At 37.2% G+C, this 22,981-nt stretch overlaps 1 protein-coding gene across 2 annotated transcripts; it reads left to right on the forward strand.

Moving 5' to 3' along the window:
• The first annotated feature begins 1,502 nt into the window (after positions 1-1,502).
• On the forward strand, positions 1,503-22,863 carry LOC148172321 (fibrillin-2-like). Of its 2 annotated transcripts, XM_088038439.1 has the most exons (32): positions 1,503-1,562; positions 1,623-1,713; positions 2,755-2,893; positions 12,283-12,365; positions 12,418-12,519; positions 12,564-12,665; positions 12,714-12,809; positions 12,876-13,070; positions 13,124-13,777; positions 13,842-14,084; positions 14,132-14,281; positions 14,358-14,947; positions 15,043-15,268; positions 15,318-15,962; positions 16,015-16,143; positions 16,196-16,523; positions 16,572-16,932; positions 16,980-17,292; positions 17,339-17,587; positions 17,637-18,095; positions 18,141-18,299; positions 18,374-19,468; positions 19,517-19,809; positions 19,856-19,988; positions 20,032-20,280; positions 20,329-20,532; positions 20,581-20,946; positions 21,210-21,377; positions 21,427-21,632; positions 21,683-21,925; positions 21,975-22,166; positions 22,212-22,863. In XM_088038439.1, exons 3-32 carry the CDS (start codon positions 2,763-2,765, stop codon positions 22,431-22,433), a joined length of 8,586 nt encoding a protein of 2,861 aa, XP_087894565.1. In that variant the 5' UTR covers positions 1,503-1,562; positions 1,623-1,713; positions 2,755-2,762; the 3' UTR covers positions 22,434-22,863. The 2 variants fall into 2 exon arrangements, with proteins under 2 accessions (XP_087894565.1, XP_087894564.1); XM_088038438.1 differs by having other exon boundaries at positions 1,506-1,713.
• The last annotated feature ends 118 nt before the right edge of the window (positions 22,864-22,981 follow it).

A 22,981-nucleotide genomic window follows, 5' to 3' on the forward strand; every position in this document is an offset into this window, starting at 1 on the left:
TTGCTTTGAAGCCCCCATGCAATTAAAGTGATTTCAAGTTGAAAGAAAACAGCACCGCGATCTTAACAAGAAGTCACAATAGCGAATCTCTGACAGGCGTCGGCAAAGTTGGACATTACAAAGAATAAATATCTCAGTGAAATAAGATTGAGCTAAATAAAGATTTCTGATAATTCGGTCTCTAAAAAAGAAAAGACGGATTTCAAATAATATTGTTATTTGCTTCTTTAGTCTATCGTATAAGCAGCCAGTTTCTGATGAAAATCGGAAAAATTAAATTTTCGAATTAGTGAATAATTTATAAAACCGGATTTTCAACAAATATGGGCGATAAAAACGGCAAAAACCGCATCTGCCTATCTGGAAAATTCCGGAAAAAATATCTAAATAAATTGAATGAATCGTAATAAATTAAATCTTTCGATTTTTAACCGTTTTGTGTCCGACGCCATGTGGTTGCGTACGTTTAAGATAAAAACTTTAAACATGGTAAATTGAGAGCAAATAAAATTAAACCATCACAGGACTTTGTAAAACCTGCGACAATAAACTCTGCTCTTTTGTAACAGAAAACGAATCCGACAAGATCTGAAGTAATTGGCAACTAGTTTTCAAGAATCTAATTTGAAATCTGCATGAACCATGAAGCAATCTCTGATACTGCGTTTATGCACTCGTAAAATTAGCTATAAAAAATTAAATTAAGTTTACTGTATCTAGAAATCTAAAGTTTATCTTAAATTCACGCACAATATTTTGCAAATACGATTCCAAGCAACCTAGTTTTATTTCTCTAAAGATAAGTAGTTGCTACCTATTAAAAACTCGTGTAGGTGCGTTTATGTGCTTTAAACAACTGTGGTTACATGATAAACATCGGTATATTTTAACTAGGTACTTTGGTTACAAATTTCCATGTAGATACTTATTCACTTTATTTAGTGAACACCCAGAAAAGGAAAAATCTGAATAATGAACGAAAATTCTTGGCGCCAAATCCAGTCTTTGTCTCGTGTGACAATATTTATCCCTACTGAAATCATGTCACAAAACTTTCTGACAGCCGACAATCTGCTTTATTACTTTGCGTAGCTTATAATGTACCTACTTGAATTAAATGAACATAATAATGAGTACACATTGCCCATAATTTATAGTATGTAAATCTCTTTGACGCCAGCGCTTTTATATAACCAAATGACCTGTTTAATTCAATCATAAGCAGTCTGAAAGCGCTTATAAAATTCACACATGTCAAGCAGTTTTATTAAACAGGATTTCTGCCATAAATATGAAATTATTTCCTTTTCCTATTATAACTCGTACCAATAAAAAAATGCGCAAATATTTGTGTTAAAATTTCGCGCATTTAGAAAAAGATGTCCAATTGACCGCTTCTTTCGGTTCTTTGGTAAAGTTAAGTACACCCACATAACTTCCCTACTACATGTGCGCATCAACATATGTGATTAAGTGAATGAACATCAGCAACAGTATCAGAAAAGCTCTAAAGCCAATAGTTCCAGCTGCTGTAACACAGTCGCATCTTGGCGCTGGAAGTGGTAACATCATCGTCTTGTCCCTGTCAGTGCTGTCTTTGAACTTTTATCACGTTTTTACAGACTCCCACGCGAAAGTCTTCTTCAATCCAATTTGTGAAGAGATGAAGTGTTAAGTGCTTGATCGTACACAAAAGACGGATTAACAGTGGTGGTAAGTAAAGCATTAATGACACTGAAAAAATTATCAGTTGTGCTTAATTCGTTGTGACACCAAAAAAGATATTTCCAAGTCATTTTGGTAAATCATTTTTATCAACTTCCGCATTTGTGCAGATCTTTTTATCTTCACTTCCGGTTCTACACATATTTAAAAAAGTACTCGATTTTAATTATTATTTACATCAATTTTTGGAATGGGTTGTTCGACCGCAACTAAAAATAACTTAAAAATTTTATGCAAACGACAAAATTCTACGACCTCTGTTTATGTAACGTTTTTGATTATAAATAGCTCTTCTATTTTAATAATTACTTTTTCAATTAAAACGCGTAGACAGACGTGTTGTCAAATTTAAAATAATGCAACTAACACTTTCATTCTTACAGATAAATTAAATTTTTCTGAAATGTAATTATTAATGTTCACTGCGAAGAACAGATCAATTACAAATAATTGACCCGTGACTTGTGTATTGTTTACAACGCATTAAATTAACCCCAATATTTACCCAATTAGAACACTTGGTATGTTGGCGATGGGGTTTACCCGATAAATTCAAGAAGTCAGAAGCAGTTGAATTGACAGTAATTCATGCATTCGTTTAAATTATTTAAAATGTCCAAATCTCAACAATAATATATGAGCAATCAAAAACTGGAAATCATTGAGAATTAGCCAAAATTTGAGCTTTTCTGTACATACATACTCATCCATATTTATAAGATCCATACTGAGACAAAAAACGTTAGAACTTTACTTTGTTTCATCATTTATATTAGCACCTACACCAATGATATTACTGTCGGTTACGTTACGTTAGTTTTCTGCATATTAAATCATACAAATATTTGTACCGCGTGTTTTAAGATAAAGACCGACATATCAAACTTTGTAAGAATAGCAAATACGTACATAAATGGTAACTGCATGCAGGATGATGTATAGTATCCAAACTACCACTCAAGAATAATAGGAATATATTTATTACCTTTTCTAAAGGTTCAAGACAATTTAATTTTTTTCTTGTTTTAGGTCCCAACATGTTACTCCGGAAAGCAAAAGTCAAGTACATCTTGTTCTTTTGGATATTTTCTTTATGCCATGCAGACAGATTCACCAGAAATCATCCTTCGGATTCTGAAAATTCGCTTCAACCCTTGACGCCTGGAGGGTGAGTTAAATTCTTAATTCTGTGCAAAATTATTGCCTCATTCGGATAAATAATCATTCAACATTATCTTCAAATTGAAATTAGTGGCAATGTCCTCTGATTAAAAATAAAATATAGTAAGGAAGGTCGAATTAAATTTAGAACACGTAATCTAGTCAATTCCGTGAATGATGTGTAGATTATTTTGCGGATTTGCTACAATATTCTTTGGTAGTGTCGAGAACTGTGCTTTTTTGATATCACTCTCAATTGTCCTTGTTAGGAATATTTCACTTATCATCACACTTATGTGAAAAAAAATATGACAACCTTGACTGTGAGCGCCTACACTATACACTTTTTCTTTTCCGGTTACCCACATTACATATGTAGCAAGTATGGTAATTTTAAAGACCGAACATTGTTAAAGATATTTGAAATTCCTATACAAAATGCAATCTATTATTTACGCTGCCGCTGCAAGGTGTTGGGTTCTTTCTACAAAGCTCCTTAAATCTACTCATTTTAGTGCTATGAATATTCATAGTAACACTTCGTGCTCTTGAATGGGGTTGCACTGAATAATTTTGCCTATTTCCGGTCAATGCAAAAACCATTCATGCATTCGCTAAAATAAAAAGTACAGGAAATGGCTACATTTTACAGTTTATAAAATGAATGGTACAATTGTCACGAGTTCAATCTGAATGCCATCATTTAAATGATGGGCACTCCTTTATTAATAGGATAGAAAGGCACGTGGCATCAGTAAGAGATGGAGTGTTTTTGCAAATAACATCGGAAAAATGGTGTGAATTAAATAATCACATCGTTTCGAAAAAGGTCACAATAGGTGTTAACAAATCTGTCTTTTTTAAGAGTGTACGGTATTCATTAAGATGGTATTGATGTCACAATTACTTTTTTATTTGATGTTTAGTCGGAAAAGAATGGAGCTTTGTTCAGCAAACCGTAAATTGATTTATCGCTTCTTAATTCTTAATATCAAATGAATCACGTACGAAATTAGAAGTTTAATTTACGAGGGCACACTTTAAACTGATTAGTGATTACATTAGAAGTCTAATCAGAAGGCATTGTTTACACTCGTAAAACTAAAAGCATTGCCCATAATATTTAAGTACTAAAAATTTTACACTATTGTTCGTTGATCGTAGATCTTCCGTATCTCCGGATTGATAATATTTATCATTGACCTATTTGAGTTTAGAAGTTGTGTCATGGTTATAACTTTTTTAGTTACAATTTGTTTGCCAAACCATGAATTTTGACTTATCTATTTAATTGTGATAATTTATTTCTAAATTATGATAAGTAATCATAAATTAGGAAAAGGCGAAGAAATTTCAACGATTTTAGGGTCAACATTAATAAATCAAAGTGCTGCAGTTTTGCTGATGATGAAAGTTCTCTGCCAAAACGCCCTCTATTCCTGTCAATTCATACCAGCTTTTGTTAATTTTAACAGTTTATAAATCATCTACTTTGTTTTGACATTCATAGCTATTGGATATTCATTTCGCCAGCGCTTTATAATAAATTTATACTCTTAATTAAAGAGCGGATAATGCCTGCAATAAAATCTACGAACGCATGGGCATGCATATGCATCAAATTTCTGCAACAAGTTTATGCGAGCATGCAGTATCAGAGATTTTTGGATTAATTAAAAAAATTGAAATTACTCGACGACAACCGAAAAATTCAAAAGCGAAAATTCGGGAAGAAAGAGCTGAAAAACTCTGGGAGCTACATTTTTTACATGTATAGATTTTACGTCTCATTAGCTGGTTAACCTGATGTACAAGACGATAAAAATTGTTGCGTCTTAACTTTGGTAAACAGGTTGTAGCTTTTTATACATTGAACGTCCGGCTTTTCTTCCATGTTTTGTTTGCCGTTCTCACCTTCTTGATATTTTTAAAGTTCATATAACATTGTTGAAATTGTTGTTGAAAAGTCCATAAATATTTTTCTGTTAATCAATCTTTTTACGGATCTAATTTGTTATACGCTTTAGTATTAATAAAATCCAATAATTGTGGATTTGCTGCTGAGCTTTTACTGTCCATAAAGTGCAGTAAATTAAAATTTAATATAACAATTTAGTGGAATTGTAATCTAGCCTGTGTACCTATTTATTATTTATTAAGAAAATTCGAAGTGGAGCTATAAACGCGTTCAAAAATCATAGATAAAGAAAACGGGCAGTAAAATTTAGTAGTGTTTTAGATTTAGCACCCGTGAAGTTAACAGTTAATGAATTATTACCATTCCATTATGGAATTTCAATTAGGTTAGACCCATTATGTGAACGATAAAGTAAATAATATCTTTGCAAGTTCTCGATTAATCTTTTCACTTTCTTATCTTTTACAACCCTTTTATGTGCCAGCGCTGGCTTTGATCTCATGGGTTGACATCACTCAAGTTTTTTTTTATCGTCAATGATTTCGTTCAATATACTAAGTTTATTCACAATTCTATGACAATCAAATTAGTCAACACTTTAGAAGGTTTAATAACCTTCTGCTTGTGATCATTGTTTGCAACAAGCAATAAATAAGCGAATTGTAAACATTTGCAAACACGCAACCCAATTTTCGCTGAAAATATAGTAAATAGGTAAATGAAGTAATGAAGAACAGACCACCAGAGGAGGAATTCCGATCTAAACCGATATTACGGTACTTTAAAAGCCAGCGTCTTATTTATGTGATAAAGTTTATTGTTTCAATAAATTGATCCGTTTAATGTTTGAAAACACGACGTTCGTAGCTTTCCTAGCTAAAATCTTTAATTTTTTTTTCAACGACGTATTAAAACCAATAAAACTGAAAGTGTTTTTGTTGTAGTAACAAATTAATTCTAGTAATGAGTTCTAACTGATAATTTATGTAAATTTTATAGTGCCACTTTAGCCGCGGCTCCGTTGTGATTAGCCAGTCTAAGACCGCCAGGTGAACAGGCAGATGTACCAACAAAATTTTCCACCAAAATATCTTGTTATCTATCCACAAGAATTTGACATCATTTCTGTTAAACCCAATTATTTTAATCTGTCGGTATGCGTTACCATCATCACCATTCTTAACTATGATTTAAAGTCATTTCCTTACATAATCCTGCGACCTTTATTTAATAAAAACATTTGAGAAAATTATTGCCTTAAACCATTTCTAGGCCAAATGCACCCACATATTCCAACTCCTTAAATGTCTAATCGTCTATAATTAGCCTGCAGTTTCTTGTTTGGATTAATAGGATAATCCATGTTGTTACAACAAATTACAGAAGAGCCAAGGTTCAGATAAAAAAAAAACACGTCCTTTGGGAAATTGAGAGGGAATAAAGGAAGAGAAAACGACACTTTTAATTCTCTAACGATCGCTCGATCAGTGTAATTATATCCACGTTAATGTCGCAAAACCACATATCAAGCCTGTTGCAATCAAAACAAATATTTCCTTATCGATATAACATTACTTTAACCACCCCGCCACAAGTTACTATTGATCCGAGATTTTTCACACGTTGCACTTTCCTCTTATAAGAATGTTTTCAAAGAAAAAATGTAGCAGAGAAAAAGAAAAATCGTAGATGTGACCAACATTTTGCTTAATTCTTTATTTCAGTCTATTTCATGAACATTGAGCCTGAAATTAAATACAACTTAAGACGTCACATTAGACATTAGAAGAGTTATAAAAATGATTGTGTATATGCACTGTATTAGCTGTGATTTTTATGTTCTTTTTCCCACTTTTCGAATCAGTGTCTTCATTACCACCATCATCACTTTCGCTTTCGTTCTTGTCTCCAGTCTTGGTTGACACGACTGTGGTGATTCCATCGAACTGAAATCTAATGTTTTCCGGTCTACAATTAACACGAGGAGTGTGAACTGGAGTACAAATGACGACGTTCTCTCTACTTAAAGATTGATTGTTAATTACAATATTCTCGAAAGTTTGTACTTCTGCTTCTTTGTCCCCCGAGTCTTCAGAAGTTGTCTCCAAATTTGTTTCTTGAGAAGATCGTTCTAGGATTGTGGTTAAACGAGGATTGGGTATTTTCGACATAACTTTTGGTATCGTCAAGTCTTCATGTAGCATCTTCTGCTTATAACACAAAGGTCCAGGTTTTATTTTCCGTTTGGTCTTCTGCCGCGGTTCATCAAGAGATAAGACAGTCGAAGTGGCATTTTCGTTGCTTGTTATCGGTTTAGCAAACACTTTATATGTCGGTATTTTTGATGGTACCACCTCTAGGTCCACTTTTTGTAGAATAACAGTCGGTTGCAACCAATTCAGTTCTGTTTGAGTTGATATTTCTTTTAACATTTTGTTGCTTTTAGAGTACCTTCGTCGCAATGACGGTGCCATTTTATCAAACGTCACGTTTAACAGTTACTGGCTTGATAATATAAATTTTCTGACTGAAACTATAATCTTAAATGTTTCGAAATCAAACGACTGGAATTATTTCGTGTTAAATTCTTCTTACTTTATTGTTGTAAGATGCTGACTGCAGCAACTGCCTATATAATCCTTCAATTAGTCTTATCGAAATGAAAAGATAACAACGTAACGAAATCCACAACTCACGAATCAGTCGTTAAAAACAAGTTTATCTCAGGTAATTAGTTTGTAATAAGGTAGTTTGGAATAAAATCAACTCGGTTAGTTCAACCCCAGTTCTTTAATTAAGCATAATGGAATAATAATAATGAAAGCTTTTAGGTACACTTCTTATCGTAATTTAAGGGGCTAGAGCTTTTTATGTCCTTTATTAAATCATCTCCTTTAAATTTATGGACATTGTAAATCAAATTTAAGTATGTCAAGTCGGGAAGATGAACTATTTTACATATGTCATTGCGAATTACTTGTTTGTTTGTTTGTTTAAATATTTGTCAAACTTTTCTTTTAGTAATTAACGACTTTTAAAAATCGGATTGCAAAAGGTGTTGTTTGCAAATTCGTCAATATTTGCAAAGGTTTGTTTTCTGTTTTTATTATTACAACATCGACAAGATACATATTTCAGTGCGCTGCGTTCTAATGATACAAAAACCCAATTACAATGAACTTAAATTAAGTTAAAATGATAATATTTTGCATCCTAGAAAGGTACATCAAGTCTAGTTATGTTTTCAATTTCTTGATTTTGCCCTGCTGGTGCAAGATTTTTTAGTCCCATGCTTATGTTCTGAAGGCTCATTTATTTATTTCTTTAAATTTTTTGCTTTTAGATTCTCTTCTTCATCTAATTTTGGGCCTATAGTTCTTAATTCAGATACTTTGAATTTGTAGTTCCAAATTTTTTCGTAATGAAAACTTTAAATTGAAAACACTCACAACTTAGAATGTTGTTAGACTTTTTTTCAATTTTGAAGCTTTATTGTATATCACCGGAGTTATGACACATAGAAAAATGCGAATTTGAAATTTCAATTTTGATTATTTGTGTAGCAAACTTAAATTATTGGTGCTTATTTTACGCAGAATTTGAGACAAATTCCAAATCCGGACTCAAAATTCACATCCAACAACAAATAACCAAGTTATGGCGGTTTAAAATTTAGGGTAGTTGCTTTTTATTTTTCAAATTTTTAAAATTAAATATCTCTGGAACTACGACAAATATGTATTAAGAAACGGTTTGCGGCATCGTTTTTCTCTGTTTTTTTCTCTTTAGGATTAGCCCTTAAATACCCAAAATTCGTTAGCAGATTTTTTTGCGATTTTTTTTAACTTAATTAATAATTTTTTTTCATTTTTTTGTTTTTTGGCCACCACTCGTAAACGAATACACCTACCAATCTGAGATTTGATCAGTTGATAGACTTCGAGCTGCTCTTTCCATTGATGGGTAACATAAAGGTACTTATCGTTGTTTTTGCCTCGAAAAAAGTTATTGAAAATCATCCTAAAAAGACCCCTTAAAAACCGATGTTCATCAATGTTTCGTTTATTTGTGAAGCAAACTCTAGTTATTTGTGCTCGTTTAACGCAGAAATTTACGCGAAATCGTACGTTAACAAATAACCCAGTAATGCCCTTTTGAATTTTTAGTCACCAGAGAGCCAACTTTCGAAGGTTCAAAACAATTTGTCCTCTGTATCTCGAAATCTACAACAGGTCGAAAGAAACGATTTGAGCAATCGCTTTTTTCACGACTTTTTAGCCAAAAATTAATTCTTAGATTTTCCAAAAGTCGAAATTTTAAATTTTTTGGAAAAAATGTATGACAATAAAAACTATCTCAAATTTCTGCGGTCAATATCTCGCTTATTTTTGGAAAAAACTTGCGTTATTGGATCTGATTTTACACAGAATTTCGCGCAGCATCCAGAACTGAAGAAGATAGCTCTAATGATTGAGGAGACATTTTTTTCGCTTTCCTTACTATTGGGCCTATAAATTTTAAGTTCGTAATGTCGATGCTTCGATTTTATAATTTTAAATTTTCTCATACCAAATTAAAAGTGAAAATTGAAACCACAGACAACCAGGAAATGCATTGCCAATATTGCCAACAATATTTTTCTTCAACTGTGCGTTTCGACACCAAAACTGTCATGATCAGTCCAATGTTTATGTCAAGTCGTTTCTGGGTTACTGTTATTAATTAAATAGATAATTCAGAAGTGTATCGCTTTTGTTGACTACAGCAAATATAAACTGTTGTATTTTAAATTTGTAGTAAATCAATATTAATTTAACGTAAATTACGTAGATCCTTTCGACAATAGGAAATACAAATAGTTTGTTTAAGCATGCTTTTAGCTAAATTTGTAAGAATTTTCTCTTGCTTCCAGGTGGTATCAGCTGTAACATTTCTTTATCAATTTTGTTTTAAGTTATTCAACACCAACAAATATTACGCAAAGGCTGTTTGTATCTTAATAAATTAGGCAACGAATCACGACGTTTTGTTATCAGTTACGTTTTTATCGTCTTTTCAAACAAACTATCTCTTTTAGCAATGATCTTTAAGTACCACCGTTATGGTCACGGTGATACTAAAATAACTGAGCTTTCCACACATTGATTTTGTTATTACAAGCTGCGATTAATCGTCTGCAAAAACCCTCGACTTTTTTCTTAAAGATCATTGTAACATCATCAACATCGTAGTTAAATACCGGCTAGACTGACAATTCCCGCTAAGCACAAACAGCGAGATCATTGAGTCAACTCGCTTGATTTGATTGATGTTGAAAATTGTAGGTACTGAACAATCAAAATTTAAATAAATTGTTTTCAAGACGATCGATGACGCTCTTATTTTTTGGATTCACAAGAGATGGTAGTGATAAAATCCGTCACGTTTTTAATGGTTATTCATGCAGGTAAAAATTAAAAGACAACGATGTAGTACCGACGCCGCTTGAGATTGTTTCATATTTCAAAAATTAATGATTTTAATCTCGAGAAAACTGCGTGAGCAAGAGTGCACTCGGTTGGACTCCCACATGATTAATCAACATGTTAACACTAACGAAAGACGGATTTGAGTGGAAAGGCATCAGTTTTTATCTTATAACAACATAATTGCATATTAAGTTCCAACGTTTTTTATTAATTTGTGTGTTTATTGGTGTGTTAACTTTATTTGTGTTTATAACACATAAATTAAGACGAGGATTGTATACACGTGCAACATATAATCGCATATTAATGCTTCTCATTGTGAATGTTATCGATTATTATTTGTATTTACATAACATTTTCTCAGTGATGAGCAATTATACCTCTTTATAGCCGTATTATGAAGATAACTTTTTAAATAAAATTTTATTGATTTTCTCAAAGTTTTAATACTTCGCTATTAAAATAATTATTTATAATTTAATGCATATTTTATCATTATTAATTGCCGTTAAAATAACGAAACGTGCGTGCACAAATTTTCGTGGTCATTAAATTTTTTTTCTCAATATCAGCAATGGCCAAAAATGGCTCTAGTTTCGCATCTCTTCTTATGCAAATGCGTCTTTATAACTATTTCTGGAATTTTTATGGGCATTTGAGCTACCATAAAATGTCGTCATTTTGAATCAATTCTTTAACAATCTCGATTAATCCTGATAATTATATACCTCGATGGTATATCTACAGTATCTGAAATTTGAAAGCTTTTAAAGCTTGTTAACTGGAAGATTGTTAACTGTGATTTTTCAATTCTTTGATGATATGTGATCAAACTGAAAATTGTTTAGTTTCGGGCTAGTAGTTCAAATTCATCACAAACATAAGTTTAGGCAATTTCTTATCACAGTTCAAATACCTAGGTAATAAATAAATAAAATATGAATCTGATAACGATCTTAGGACTATTGGACACTTTGCTTATTTGGTCTTTTAATCTGATGTTTGTATTTATAATATCTTGCATTCTGTAGGAATGATTTAATGCTCCGATACGATACGAGCCAATTAATAATTTTTTTTTTTAGGTTTTATTCTGATTTATTCTGACAATGCTGAATATCGTTATTGTAGCATTATAACTACCAGATTTGCGATTTTTTAATTTTCAAGATTACAAATGCTTAATTCTAAAAATTTAAGTTTCAATTTTTTTTCTCTAAAGTTTTTAAGTCATCCGCAAACATCGCAGACATCCACCGATTTCGTGTTAAATGGGAATTGGAAGTTTTAAGTCTTGAAATGTAAATAATTTTATAATTTTTGAACAGGAATAACTTACGTAAAGTTGTCAACAGATATTTTAAATTTTTTAAGATTTATAAAATAAAAATTCATATTTTCGTTAATTTTAGGAATTCAAAAATGATATTTTCAAGCATTTCTATTTTTGACACGCTAGTTAACTCTGACTAATTCCAAAATTAATCTTACAATCAGAACAGTTTTTTCAGTTTTTTTTATTTTAGAACATCTTGAATTTTTGATAGTCTATTATTAAGTTCCGTATTTTTGCTAACTTTAGAAATACAAGAATGAAATTTGATGGAATTTCTGCTTTTACACGCCTATTAACTCTCCAAAATTTCAAAATTTTTGGACCAAAGACAGAATTTTTAGAATTTTTTCAATTTAAGACGAACTGAAAATTTCCAATATTCTATATAAAATCTCGGGTTTTTGTTAATTTTAAGAATTCAAGAATAAAATTCAAAGACATTACTGCTTTTGAAAGGTTATCAACTGTGCTAAACTAAAAAATTATAAAACCAGATTTTTTTTATTTTTATAAAATGAACTGAAAATACTCGTATATTTTTCGTATTTTCGCTAATTTTAAGAATACAATAATCGAATTTAGAGTAGTTACTACTTTTGACACGCTTGAGTACAAATTTTTTTCCAGAACAGGTATAATTTTTAGTACAATCTGTAAAATGTTCACATTTTCAGCCCCAACGTCTGCAAGAGTCGATACCGAACATACTGTTGTCCCGGTTGGACCCGCCACAACCTCTTAGGATTGTGCATAGTACGTAAGTAACTGTTTAAACCTCCAAAAAACAATTTTTTAAATTTATTTTTTAGCTATTTGTTCCAGAACCTGCGGCTCTGGAAGATGTGTTCAACCAAATTTATGTCTTTGCGATAACGGCCGCCAGGGATCCAGTTGTAGCCATCAATCTTACGGTAATATCCCTTTTAAAACAATAAAAATTAAAGACTACTTTTAGGAGACGGGAAATCTTGCAGAGCTATTTGTATGAACGGTGGCACCTGTACTGACGGAAAATGTGTCTGCGCCCCGGGATACTCTGGAGAGTTTTGTACAGAGCGTAAGTAACGAAAGATGTAACAAGACGAGACTGATTTTTTGTTTTCAGCGATTTGTTTGGATGCGTGTAAAAATGGGGGTAGATGTATCGGACCCGACCGTTGCGCTTGTATCTATGGCTTTACTGGTCATCACTGTGAAACAGGTAACTCACCCTCTGGTGGTTAAAAGTGACCACAAACCATAAGTTGATAAATATACCTAATTTTAGATTACAGGACTGGCCCTTGTTACACGGGAGCAAGTGGAGCTTTGTGTGTTAACCAACTCGAAGGAGTTGTCTGTACGAAGACACTTTGTTGCGCAACAGTAGGAAGAGCATGGGGGCATCCTTGCGAACACTGTCCGTCTCGTCTCGAATGCGACGTCGGCTTTCTTAAGAACCAAAAAACAGGAGAATGCGTTGGTGAGATTCTCATCAACGATCCACAAAAGTGAGATAAAATTTCTTCCTTCTAGACATCAATGAATGTGAAGCTATTCCTCATTTGTGCACCGGAGGACACTGTGTCAACTCAATCGGTTCCTTCACGTGTGAGTGTCCAGCAGGACAAGCAAGAAACCCGAAAACCAATCAATGTGACGACCGAAATGAATGCGAAGACGAGAACATCTGTCTTGATGGACGCTGCGTTAACACTGACGGCTCTTATTTCTGTCTGTGCAACCCTGGATTCATCCAAAGTCAAGATAAGAAGTTTTGCATTGATGGAAGACAAGGATTATGTTACACGAGTCGCTCGCCTCAGGGCTACTGTAGAAATAGTCTCCCTATGCGGCTCTCTAAGAAAGACTGTTGTTGTGGCGTGAACATGGGAGAAGGATGGGGAGACGACTGTTCCAGATGTCCAAAATACGGTGAAGACGACCACCGGAGATTGTGTGCTGGACCAACGCACTCGGGAAAAGAACCAGATCCTGTGTCACCGATAAAGAAAAAAGACCAAGATGGACGTTACAACAAAACGAAAGAACCCATCGCTGTAATCCCAGTCAATGAATGTATCCTAAGACCTGATATTTGCGGAGAAGGACAATGTATAGATACTCCCGAGGGATACGAGTGCATTTGTAAAGCGGGATACCGAAAAGGACATAGACAAGTGTGTGAAGGCTAGTGCTACCTATTTAATTTCTTCGACTAAACCCCATTGCTAATCTTCATGTTATTTTACAGATATCGACGAATGCAGAGAAGGTAAATGTCAAAATGGGCGTTGCACCAACACTCCCGGAAGTTTTAATTGTGTGTGTCCTCCGGGATTCGATGTTTCTCCGGATGGTACAATTTGTACGGATCATGACGAGTGTTTGGAAATCGGAATGTGTACCAATGGGATCTGTATCAACATGGATGGGAGCTTCAAGTGTCAGTGTAAAAGTGGATTTAAGCTGTCTCCGACCGGATTTGCTTGCATAGGTAAGTTAGGTGTTTTTTTTTTCACGATAATTGGTGACTCTCTTTAGATATTGATGAGTGTTACGAGAATCCACGGATATGTTTGAACGGAAGATGTAATAACATCCCAGGCTCTTATACTTGCACTTGCTTAACTGGTTTTGTCGAATCTAGCGACAAGACGTTCTGCAGTGATCTGGACGAATGTGCTCATACAGGTAAGATATGAGAGAAATTAAAATTACTTTTTTTTTGGTAATTCTTTGTTTTGTCAACGAAAATTTTTCTTTTTAGGTATGTGCGACCACGGAAGATGCCTCAATATGGAAGGCTCCTTCCGCTGCGTCTGCGACTCAGGTTACCGCCTGGGCCCCGACGGCAAACACTGCGTGGACATCGACGAATGTATCTCCGCCCCTTGTCAGTTCGGAACTTGCTACAACACTCCGGGAAGTTTCCGTTGTGAGTGTCATCCAGGTTTTAGTTTAGGGCCGGACGGAAGATCCTGTCTAGACACCCGGAGAGATCTATGTTACCAAGAATACAGAGACGGGCTTTGCTTCAATCCATCAACAACTGCAGTAACCAGATCTAGCTGTTGTTGTTGTACTATTATCTCTGGTAAACCAATGGGTTGGGGAACCAACTGTCAACCGTGTCCCATGCCCGGGTCTACCGATTTTGACTCGTTATGCCCACATGGTATTGGTTCTACCTTTGATGGAAATGACATCAATGAGTGCGCCCAGAACCCTAATATCTGCCAAAACGGTGCTTGTGAGAACATGATTGGGACATATCGGTGTATTTGCAACCCAGGATTTGAAGTGGATGACACCGGGAAGATTTGTACTGATATTAACGAGTGCGAGGTGGAGCAATTGGTAAGTTTTGCGACATAACTCGAGAGTTATGTCGGTAGTTTGAAAGACACTCCTTTGAAAGTGTTACGCTATGAATTCTTAGATCTATTGTACAGGTATGTAGCGGTGGGCAGTGCCGGAACACACCTGGGAGTTTCCAATGCATTTGTCCCACGGGAACACAATTAAATCCTCACACCTTTGTGTGCGACGACGTGGATGAGTGCCGGGAACTAGGACCAGAAGCTTGCTTTAACGGCGAATGTGTTAACACGTTTGGTTCTTATAAATGTGAGTGTGATCCTGGATCAATATTAGACAACACCGGAAGAATCTGCATTGGTAAGAATCAAGTTAAAAAATTACTCGTCTATGAAAATGACCCCTGTAGATAACCGCAAAGGCTCCTGCTGGACGAAACTCAACCACGGAAGATGCGAAAACAACTTACCTCAACTCAGCCGAAGATCAGAGTGTTGTTGTTCTATCGGCGTCGCTTGGGGTTCGCCTTGTGAGCGATGTAACCGGAACGACTGCGATTGTCCGAAAGGCTACGCAAAAGTCGATGGCAAAGCCTGTGCAGACATCAACGAGTGTGATTTATACCCGGATATCTGCAGAGGCGGAATTTGTGTTAACACCGATGGTAGCTTTACTTGTACGTGCCCTCCGGGACTAACTCTCGATGAAACTCGAACTTACTGCCTCGACATTCGACAAGAACAGTGCTATGTTCGTTACAAACACGGGAAATGTACGAATCCAGTTGATGGTCTATTCCACAAGAACTTGTGTTGCTGCTCCGGAATTGGGCGTGGCTGGGGAGAAAAGTGCGAAGGTTGCCCAAGACCGGGGACACAAGCGTTTTTAGAGTTGTGCCCAAAGGGAATGGGATTCATTGAACGAAAAGACATTAATGAATGTACTGAATTTCCAGGAATGTGCCAAAATGGAAGGTGTAGGAACACAATTGGAACTTACAGCTGTAGGTGTAATAAAGGGTACGACTATGATGATAACAGGATTAAATGTATAGGTAAGTTTAACCAGTAATGAAAACCGAAGGGTGTAACTCGAGCTTTTGTTAGATATCGACGAGTGTAGTATTACCACAACTAACGTTTGCGGAAACGGAGTCTGTAAAAATATTCCAGGAGATTTTGTCTGCGAATGTAACGAAGGATTCAGGACAATGGCTCCTATGCAAGTGTGCATGGGTAAGAGCGGGTTAAAAACAATAAAACACGATAATTTCAACATTTCTTTTAGACATAGACGAATGCGACGAAATCCCGGGTCTCTGCAGAGGAGGCCGCTGTCTCAACACCGAAGGCTCGTACAAGTGCGAATGTCCTCCAGGCCACGAACTAGCCACAGACAAACAATCATGTAAAGACATCGACGAGTGTTCTAGAACAAGCGGAATTTGCTCCAACGGCGTCTGCGAGAACATGATGGGAACATACCAATGCATTTGCAACGAGGGCTATCGTCAAACTGGTCAAAAATCCCACTGCGAAGACATCGATGAATGTGAGGAAGAACCGTGCGATGACATCTGTGTTAACACTCCCGGAAGCTACTCTTGTTCTTGCGGGTTTGCTTCTGGTAACGCTACAACAAAACAATGATTTTCTACTTCTAGACCTGGCTACACCCTGATGCTCGATGGAAAATCATGCACGGACATCGATGAATGTAAAGAAAATCCCCGAATTTGTAATGGCGGTAAATGCACGAACACCGTTGGAAGCTACATTTGTCACTGTACTGCTGGTTTACTCCCGGGAACTGGAGGAACGTCGTGCTTAGACATCGACGAGTGTAAACAAGACCGCCATATCTGCGGAAATGGTGACTGTGTTAACACCCTTGGATCCTTTCAATGTCGCTGCGAAGATGGATACTCTGTTAAACCAGATGGAGGACCTTCTTGCAGTGACGACGACGAGTGTTATCTCGGTTCTTTTAACTGCCACGTTAACGCCGACTGTATTAACAATCCCGTAAGTTCAAATTCAGTTTTTCTTCTTCGTTAATAAAGCATTTCCAGGGGTCTTATCAATGTAGATGTCAAGACGGTTTCACAGGAAATGGTATAAGCTGCAGGGATATAAACGAGTGTTTGACAAACAACGGCGGCTGCGATCAGAACGCCCAGTGTATAAACACCGAGGGTTCTTTCAAATGCGTGTGTGATGCGGGCTTCAAAGGCGACGGATATAATTGTGTTGACATTGATGAATGCTTAAATGATCCAAACCTTTGCGAAAACGGCCAGTGTTTGAATTATCCGGGCTCTTTTAGATGCGAATGCGAAATGGGGTTTATGCATCCGGACGAAGGAAACGACCAGTCTTGCATTGGTAATCCTAAAAATCTCTTAAACAAGAGTTTCACCCAAACTTTTAGATATCAACGAGTGCAACATGTTCAGCAACTTATGTGTCTTCGGCAAGTGCGAAAACACCTTTGGAATGTTCCGTTGCAACTGTAACGACGGCTACAAACTTGATGGCTCGGGTGGTAACTGCACTGATATAGACGAATGTGAAAGCCCCCAGTCTTGTCTCTACGGGAAATGCTCAAATATTGAAGGCGGCTTCCGGTGTATCTGTCCTCCGAACTACGAACTCGTCTCTGAAGGAAACGCCTGCATTGGTACATTTCTTTCGTTAACAAACTATTTTTTTAAATTCAGTTGTTTTAGATCGTCGAACTTCAAGATGTTTCCTCCATGTTGACCATCAAGGGAGGTGTGAGGCCCCAACCGCTGACTACGTAACGAAAGCCGGTTGTTGCTGCTCCGTCGGTAGAGCGTGGGGTCCCCATTGCGAGCATTGCCCTTCGCACGACAGCATCGAATACCAACAATTGTGTCCTGGAGGACTCGGATACAAACCGAACGACCTCACCGTTGTGCTTGAAGACATCAACGAATGCGAAGAACACGAGAATATCTGCAAAAATGGACACTGCACCAACACTTTTGGAAGTTTCATGTGTTCTTGTAACGAAGGTTTTCGACTAGACGAAACCGGATTCTTGTGTGTTGACATCGACGAGTGTGCGGAGAATCCAGGGATTTGTAGCGTGGGGCAATGTGTTAACGAGCCCGGGAAGTATTACTGCCAGTGTCCTGAAGGATACATGCCACTTCCTGGAAGAAGTAAGTTGAGTTAACGTCGTACTGATCACTACAGTTTTCTTCCAGGGGAGTGCGTGGACATGCGAAAAGATCTGTGCTTCCTAAATTATAGTCGATGGAGATGCTCCACTCCGATGACCCAAAATCAAACCCGTAAAGTGTGCTGTTGTTCAATGGGGCAAGCGTGGGGACAACCATGTGAACCTTGCCCTTTGCCAGGCACCAGTAGGTACAAATTGCAATAAGCAATGTTACAAGCACGTGTGAAAAATGGCTATTCTTCACTGAGTTTTTTTTAGATGAACATTTTGCGCTTTGTGGTGGAAGACCAGGTCAGATTGTCAATCCGATGACGAATCAAACCATTGAAATAAACGAGTGCGATCTCATGCCTTCCATGTGTAAACACGGCGAATGTATGAATACTCCTGGAAGCTTTGAATGCCAGTGCAATCGCGGTTACATTTACGATGAAAATTCCCATCAGTGCATCGATGATAATGAGTGTTTAAGAAATCCGTGTGAAGGCAACGCGCAGTGTATCAACCTTCCTGGTAACTTCGAGTGTAAGTGTCCAGAAGGTTACAAGCACGGGTCTAGTTTCATGGACTGCGTCGATATTAACGAGTGTATAGAACGACCAAATCTTTGTCAGAATGGAGAATGTAAGAATCTTCAAGGGAGCTTCCAGTGTGTCTGCAATCCTGGATACTTATTAACCCCGTCGAGAGACAACTGTGTGGACATTGACGAGTGTTTGAGACACCCAACTATCTGTAACAACGGAAGCTGTCTTAACATGGTCGGACAGTACAAATGCCACTGTAACACCGGCTTTAAACTAAGTAGCAACAACGACTGTGTTGATGTAGATGAGTGCCATATGATGCCTTTCTTGTGCAGAAACGGTCGATGCAAAAACACAGTAGGATCTTTCACTTGCGAATGCGCCACTGGGTACACCCTTTCAGCTGACGGCCACAACTGCAGAGACATCGATGAATGTCATGAAGTTCCAGGAACTTGCTTAGCCCCAGGTCGCTGCACCAACGTCATGGGCTCTTTCGTTTGTATCTGCCCTAATGGTTACGAACTCAGCGTCGCTACCAACCTCTGCGAAGACATAGATGAGTGCGTCGTCAATCCTGGGATCTGCGAAAATGGGATTTGCACCAACACGGACGGTGGTGCCTTCTGCACCTGTCCTGAAGGATTCATCCTTGATCACAACACAATGAAATGTATCGACGTTCGACAAGAGCAATGTTACGATTCTTTCAACAGAGGTCAATGCTCGGAACCTCGAGGCATGCAAATCACAGAAAAGGAATGTTGTTGCTCCAAAGGCGCTGCTTGGGGGCGAAACTGTGAACGCTGTCCTCCTGAAGGCAGCCGTAAGTTACAATAAAAGTTTGAAATGATCATCATTCATGTGATTTTAGCTCAATTTTTGAAGCTTTGTCCTGAGGGTCCTGGACGCATGGACACAGGAAGCGATCTCAACGAGTGCGAACTAATGCCCAGCATTTGTGACGGCGGGGAATGTGTCAACACGGATGGATCTTTCCGCTGCGAGTGTCCCATGGGCTACATTTTAGACTCCACCGGCCGGAAATGTATTGATGAGAACGAATGTGTGACAAATCCGAACATTTGCGGAAATGGCACTTGCAACAATGTTATTGGAGGATTTGATTGCAGTTGCAACGAAGGTTTCGCGCCGGGGCCGCTCCAGGTGATTAATTACTAAAGTTACATTCTTGATTAATTTTCTTGTGCAGGTGTGCGAGGACATTAACGAATGCCACGAAATGGGAAATCAATGCGCTTTTAGGTGCCACAACGTGCCTGGATCCTTCCGATGCATTTGTCCTTACGGTTACGCTTTAGCTCCTGATGGCCGGCACTGCCAAGGTAACGTCGCTCTGATTGTGTTCTCATTGACAATTTCTTGTAGATGTGGACGAATGCGTAACGCCGGCCAACAATTGCAAGTTTCTTTGCAAGAACCTTATCGGCTCCTTCATGTGTATTTGTCCGGAAGGCTACACCCAAGTCGGTTTAACGGATGATTGCAGGGACATCGATGAATGTGCTGTTAACCCTGGACTGTGCCAAAACGGTGAATGCCGGAACCTTCAAGGGTCATACCGATGCGACTGCTATGACGGGTTTGAGCCAACGCACGACAGGCGAAGATGCATTGGTTTGTTTTTCAGAACGCGTGAAATTAGTTAGTAAATGTTGTAATTAGACAGGAGACAAGGAGTGTGCTTCAGACAACTAATCCATGGTCGTTGCAACACTCACAACCGCGAACATAAACAAGTAACAAAAGCCGACTGTTGTTGCTCCATGGGCGAAGCTTGGGGCCCTCAATGCGAGATATGTCCATCGAAATACTCGCCTCAGTATCAAGAACTGTGTCTGGACAGCGGCTTTACCGTTGACGGCCAAGGTTCACTCGTACCAATTTTCAAACTCTCGATTTACTCTTCTTTTATAGATGTTAATGAATGCGAGACAATTCCCGATTTGTGCAGAAACGGTCAATGCATCAATACCATGGGATCATACAGGTGCATTTGCAACAAAGGCTTCAAAGCTGATGCTTCTGGACTCTACTGTATTGATATTAATGAATGTGAGAATCATCCGTCGCCGTGTCAGCATATTTGCCGGAATACTGAAGGAAGTTTCATTTGTTCTTGTCCTCCTGGATACTTGCTTAACGTCGACGGCTTAACATGTCGGGACCTTGATGAATGTGCTACTGGGCAACATGTGTGTCAGCATACTTGTATTAATACTCAAGGAAGTTATTCGTGTTCTTGTCCGAAAGGGTATAATCAGATCGGAGATGATTGCCAAGGTAATGAAGTTTCTTTGTTAAAACATAGGTTCGCATTGTCAGCATGAGAATCGCCAATTTGCGAATTCGCTCTTGCATCTTCATGATTCTGTCGGTGGATTATTTGCCTTTTGCTCTGTTTCCAACATTGAATTTCAGACATTCTTTCGTCTTAATTTTACTTCCCTCTTTTGCTTAAAAATATTTCCTGTTTTCAATCTGTGTCTCTATAAATTTTCGACGAGTTGAGGAGAAACTAGGCTAAATAAAAATTCCTCTTTCAGACATTAATGAATGCAAAGAAGACACGGGCATTTGTCCCAAGCCCGGCCGCTGCGTTAACACCTTGGGAAGCTTCAAATGCATTTGCCCCCGAAGATTCAAGCTGGACAAAACCGGTACTTATTGTATCGACGCTGATGAATGTATAGACGACGGCAAATGCCCCGAAGGTACTCAATTTTCCACTTTAAAATCGAATTTTCACGAACCCGCTTTTAGGATGTCAGAATTTGATTGGAGGGTACCGTTGCGGCTGTCCCGAGGGATATGTCTTACATTATTACTACAATCAATGCGTTGACGACAACGAATGCGCGAACAATCCGTGTGGCGGCACCGGTAACTGCTTCAACACACCTGGTAGTTACCGATGCGGATGTCCTAGCGGGTATCAATTTGATAACAGCCTTAGTATCTGCATTCAGGTTAATGAAGACGATAAAAGTGTTCAATTACATTAAATTGTTGTTTGTAGGTGAGTGCTGGTTGTAGCGGTGCACCTTGTGCCTTTGGTTGTGTTTCTTCCGGTTCAGCTGGGTTCTCTTGTGGATGCCCACAAGGGTACCAGCGGATCGGTCAAGGGCATTGTCTTTCAACGATAGCACCTACTACTGTTGGATACGGGCAAGATATAGGAGATGTACCCACATATCCGATAAACGAAGGTTCGGCTTCCAACGACAAGTTAATAACAAGCGAAGGCTGCTTCTCTTGTAAAGTAAGACAACGCCCTCAATCCTACTTGTTACTTTCTGAAGACATTTTAGGTCAACGGAAGACACCGACGGAACTCCCGCCATTATAAATTAAATTTGGAACACGGAAATAACACGACACAAATAGCTAAACGATCTCGAAGATTCAGACGGCATCACCATGGAGAAGATTTAGAGTTGAAGATAAGTTTAGCCCAAACCAAGCACAAGATGCGGATAATTAAAATCCAACCCGCTGTGAAGGTCTGTATTTTTTGTTGTTTTAGTGGTATTAAACGCGATCCTTAGAGAGAAATGGAGTACATGATCGTTCGAGGCAACGAAAGCGGAAAGTTCGAATTAGTGAAAAAGCACGGAGTGTGGGCATTACACTTCAAACGAAGACTTAAACATCCTGGAGCATTTGACTTACTGATTCATGGAAGGCCAGTAAGTGGTGATAACAATAACAACGATTCGAATTACGAAAAACCTTTAACACTGAGAGTCCGACTGATCGCAACAGAATAAAAATTAATTAAGTAGGTAAAGTTTTCATATTGCCTAAAAAAACAAGTCAGTGTATAAATTACGACACGAGTTTTTGTAAATTTACTGTGCTATATATTTTTAAGTTTCAAATTATGGTAATTAGTAATTACAAGACGATGTGATAGAACCGTAACTGCGGTCAGAACAAATCACACTGCCAAAATTAGTGTTCTTTCTAACAGCACCCTGCCTTTGGAATACTGAGCGTGTTCATTTTATATAAGTTATAGTAATATACACCTTTTATAGTAAGCTTTATATCAAATTGAAGTATTATTCTAGATCTATACAACTAGATTATATTTATGTTATATAGTTAAGTATTTAATTAGTTACCTAAAATTTTAATTTTATAAAAAAAACTTGTAATATATTTGCTTTCTAAGTAATAAATATCTTTGCCTACAAACGCTAGTTTCCTTTGTGATGCTCCGAAGACTTTGACTGTTTTAAAAATAAAAAAAGAAATTTATTATTATAAAAATGAATAAAATAAAGTCGAAGAAAATTAATTTATTAGTTACATA

Source organism: Gnatocerus cornutus, chromosome 6, assembly GCF_029298725.1.
Source record: "Gnatocerus cornutus isolate USDA-ARS CGAHR chromosome 6, icGnaCorn1.1, whole genome shotgun sequence".
NCBI lineage: Eukaryota > Metazoa > Arthropoda > Insecta > Coleoptera > Tenebrionidae > Gnatocerus > Gnatocerus cornutus.